Source organism: Fukomys damarensis, unplaced genomic scaffold (assembly GCF_012274545.1).
Source record: "Fukomys damarensis isolate Sample0158 unplaced genomic scaffold, DMR_v1.0_HiC HiC_scaffold_10, whole genome shotgun sequence".
Taxonomy (NCBI): Eukaryota; Metazoa; Chordata; class Mammalia; order Rodentia; family Bathyergidae; genus Fukomys; species Fukomys damarensis.
In genome coordinates, this window is record NW_022900922.1 from 15332187 (window position 1) to 15336505 (window position 4319).

At 42.2% G+C, this 4319-nt stretch overlaps 1 protein-coding gene across 1 annotated transcript in view; it reads right to left on the bottom strand.

Annotated features, from left to right (window-relative positions):
* The window catches only part of Gnpat (glyceronephosphate O-acyltransferase), a 34063-nt gene that overhangs the window by 9989 nt on the left and 19755 nt on the right, over window positions 1–4319 (bottom strand). Inside the window, exons 5-8 of the mRNA XM_010621936.3 lie at window positions 2094–2221; window positions 1556–1631; window positions 1146–1297; window positions 898–1028 (exon numbers count right to left, since the gene is read on the bottom strand). Coding sequence (XP_010620238.1) covers window positions 898–1028; window positions 1146–1297; window positions 1556–1631; window positions 2094–2221 — 487 coding nt within the window. The remainder of the gene's footprint in view (window positions 1–897; window positions 1029–1145; window positions 1298–1555; window positions 1632–2093; window positions 2222–4319) is intronic.

Genomic DNA, 4319 nt, shown 5'->3' on the forward strand with positions numbered 1-4319 from the left:
CTAAGCAGACCTAGTGTATTTTCTCATAAGCACAGACTCACTCCCATTCCTTACCATTGTGTATTGTGTTCTGTGATCAAAAATAGTACTCAGAGCTGGGTGTGGTGATGCAGACCTGTAATCTCAGCACTCTCAGCACTGGGGAGGCTGAGGCAAGAGGATCACGAGTTCAAGGCCAGCCTGAACTACAGTGAGAAGAGAGGAGAAGGGAGGGGAGGGAAGGGGAGAGGAGAGATAAACAGTAGTACGCAGGACAATAGCTGGCCTACAGCAGTGCTCAACCATTCCTGGATAAGTACTTGTTAATAATGGTGTTATTGGGCCAGGGATTTAGCTTGGTGGTTCTGCCACCTGCTTTGCAAGTGCAAGGACCAGAGTTCAACCCCTGGTACCAAAAAAACAAAACAAAACAAAAAATAATGGTGTTATTTCTTTCCACTGTTAAAATTAGTTACTCCAAGAAGGATGGTCATTGTCTGACTCTGCTTACTGACATATAATCCTACAGCTAATCAAATTTTTAGCCCAGGGCCGGGGATTTAGCTCAGTGGTTTGGTGGCCTACCTTGCAAGCGCAAGGACCCGAGTTCAATCCCCGGTACCACCCCCCACAAAAAAGAAAATTTTTTAGCCCAGGCTGGTATCCAACTCACAATCCTTCTGCCTCAGCCTCCTGAGCGCTAGGATTATAAGTATGTACCACCATATCTGGCTTACATAGTTCTTCCACTGAAGCTTTCCACACTGAAAATGAAATAATACAGCTTCTTTGATAATGTGTTGTGTGATTTCAGGTAAAGAAGGCTCAGCCTTAGATCTGGCAACTCAACAGACACAATTCACACTTTTAAGGTTTTAATCCATTTTCATGTTGGGTATTATAACATAGGCCTTGCACCTTGGAACCAAGTTATATGGGCTCCGACTCATCCTCCCAGCTGCCAGAGATCGAAGTGATACAGGGTCTCCAAAGTATACATGGATGCTTCCAAAGTGTTCAGAGAGAATTCTTCTGGCTTTCAACAATCCCTAATAGTATCACAACAGGGAAATATACAAAAAGGAGTACATTTGTAAGTCATTTGAAGTGTAAGTTAGGGGATTCTATACATTCAAAGAAAATCAAGTCTGGCTATCCTCACGTACAGTTGTGGATTCTTTTGGCTTAGGAACTCCTAGAAGCTCATATGCATAAAGAGTTTCTTCTAATACTTTATCATAACTGATGCTAATTGGGACAAGGTAGATATCAAAAACTTCTCTTTTAAAAAATGGTTCCATCACAATATTCAGGAGACCTGTAAACAGAGGAAGAAACATTTTATCATGCACATCCAAGGGCAGACAGAGCACATAAGGGCACATTAGTAGAAAGATATCAAAGTATGTATCATAACCTAAACCCATAAAGTTACCCTTTAAGAAAGTTACACTTACAAAGAAAGGACTATGTTGTTAAAAGAAAAAAAAAGTGTCCAGTTCTATTTAGCAGCTAGAATGACACCACACTCAGTCTTTGGGCTTCTATTTTTCTTTCCAATTTAAAAGTAACCTACCCAACTTAGGAGTCAATGTCTTAGCAGAGCGGCTCCTTGTCCCTTCGAGGAAAAATTCAACAGGTGCATAACCATTCTTTAAAGAGAAAACAGAAACAAAACACAAAACATTGCCTCCACTCAAAATGGCATATGCTTTCTTTTCTAGTGCTGGGGCTGTGACCTAGCCTGACACATACAAGGCAAGTGGCTCCACAAATGAGTTGCAGCTCCAATGCTTCTTTTGTTCTTTTTTCCTAACCACCCTCCCAGTCCTCTGAAAAGACGCAGCTCATAGCAAGACTTAAACAAGAAAGTCACAGGGCCAGGGATTTAGCTCAGTGGTTCTGGCGCCTGCCTTGCAAGCTCGAGGACCCAAGTTTGATCCCAGATACCAAAAAAAAAAGGAAAGAAAGAAAGTCACACAAATTCACTAGACTGCTGAGGTCTGGAATATTCCTCAAGGGGGAAAAACTAAACAGTCTATTCAGAAGTTCAGAATTTAAATAGGCAAACATCAATAGAAAGCAAATACAGCTTAAAAGTACTTGATAATTACCCGCAACATAGTCTTCACATATTCAGAGAACACGGCCCAGTAGAGTTTATCACCCCCAAAGGTACGACGCATGAAAAAGGCGCCTGACATCCTCAGCAGCTCCCCAATAATCTTCATTCCCAGGAAGTCTAAAACAAAACGAGGCTTAATGTTTATTTGTAGACAATGAGACATTCCATAAAGATCGAAAGACACTATTAATATTTCATGTGTGTGAGATACCCTCTACATTTTTAATAGTTATACTTTCTGAGATTAAATCCATAAAAGAGACATATAATAGAATTATGGTAAAGAAGGGACTCTGTGGGCCAAGAGCCTACTGGGATGTCACCACCTACTACTCCTTGTGCCAGGGCAGCCAGCGACAGATGCAACAGGGCAAAGTGACAACAATGTTACAAGGCCAATATCCTCAGCTCTGCTGAACTTGCTGACAGACCAACATGACAGCCCTCCTCTCACATCTCTCCTAGCAGTACAAATATCAACTGTATTAGTGAAGTAGATTAAAGTAAACCTGTAGAGAAAAGCAGAGCTCTACCACCAGTGTTCAGACAATTTTTCTCACCAGGTATGGTGGTGCACACCTGTAATCCTAGTACTCAGGTGGCTGAGACAGCAGGATCACTGTGAGTTCAAAGCCAGCCTGAATTACACAGCAAGACCCTCTCTCAAAACCAATAACAAAAAAAAAAAAACCCAAAAACCCCAACCAACAAACAAAAATTATAGCTTTGTAGTGACTTTGAAGCACTTTTTTTTTTTGGTACTGGGGATAGAACTCAGGACCTTGAGCTTTTGAGGCAGATGGGAGCACCACTGAGCTAAATCCCCAGCCCTTCCTAGTGACTTTGAAAGGCAGGTGATAAACATTTATTTACTTTATCAAACCTACTTTTAGGAATCAATCCTATGGATACAAAAATAAAAAACTCCTATAGAACTATAATGTAACACTGTAATAGAAAGCTACTAAAACTATATATCTGCACTGCTGAATTTATACAGCATCACAGGTAATATGGACATAGATACTGCACTCTTAGTTTACACCACAAGTAAATATTAACTCAATGGCTCAAAGACCTACATGTAAGACTCAAAACTCTTAGAAGAAAACATCAGAAGGCGGGCCAGGGACACAGGTCAGTGGTAAAGCACTTGCCCAACATGCAAGAGGCCTATATTCAATTCCCTGTGCTGCAGGAAAAAAAAAAAAAAAAAAAGAAGAGAAGAGAGAAACAGGGCCAGGTTGTGGGGGGACAACACATATAGGAAAATCTTCATGACAGAGTTTGACTCATGACAGAGTTTGACAATGACTTCTCTATGACACCAATGACATAGGGAACACACAAAAAAATAGGTAAATAGGACTATATCAAAATGAATAACTTCTGCTGAGCATGGTGGCACTCGGTTGTAATCCCAGCTTTCTGGGAGGCTGAGGTAGGAAGATCACAAGTTCAAGTCCTATCTGGGCAACTTGTCTCAAAATAAAAAATAGGAAAAGCAGGAGAGGGGGAGTGCACAACAGAGTGAAAAGGTATGCCTGCCATGGGACGGGAGGCAATATTAACAAATAATTTATCTGATAAGGGGTAAATATCCACAAAATATGAAGAAAGCCACAACTCAACAACAAAAATACTAAACAATGTAATTTAAAAATGGACAATGGCACGCCTGCTCCCGACCCAGCCGCCGTCGCTCAAGCGCCGGGAGGTAGGCCGGGCCCGATCCATCGTGGGAAGGAGAACCACGCCATCTCCCGACCCAGCAGCCATCGCTCAAGAGCGGGGAAGGTAGACGCACGGGCGCCCCTGAACCCCATAAGCACCCCCCTCGCACTCTCAGACCTCCTGACTGTGCAAGTCTTTGGACCCACTCTGCAAAGACAGAGGTGGTCATCAAGGGTATTTTTCTGAGTTCCCAACTTTGAACATCTTTAAAGAAAGGGCGTGGGAAACCTGTAATAGAATGTTGCGGAGTTCAACCGTTCAGAAGGATGGGGAACTCAATCTGGGCCTTGCAGCCCGAGGTCAGTCAGCGTCATGGGGTTCAGCAATCAGCTAACTGAGATCAGGGGTCTTGCATCCTCGCTCTGTCTGAGCCATTAAATGGTTAATATACTATACTGAAAAGTTTGTTCACTGCAGACATGTTCTGGACTGCTTCTTAATTTCAATTTAATTCAAATGATTTAAGGGTGATAGACTAGTG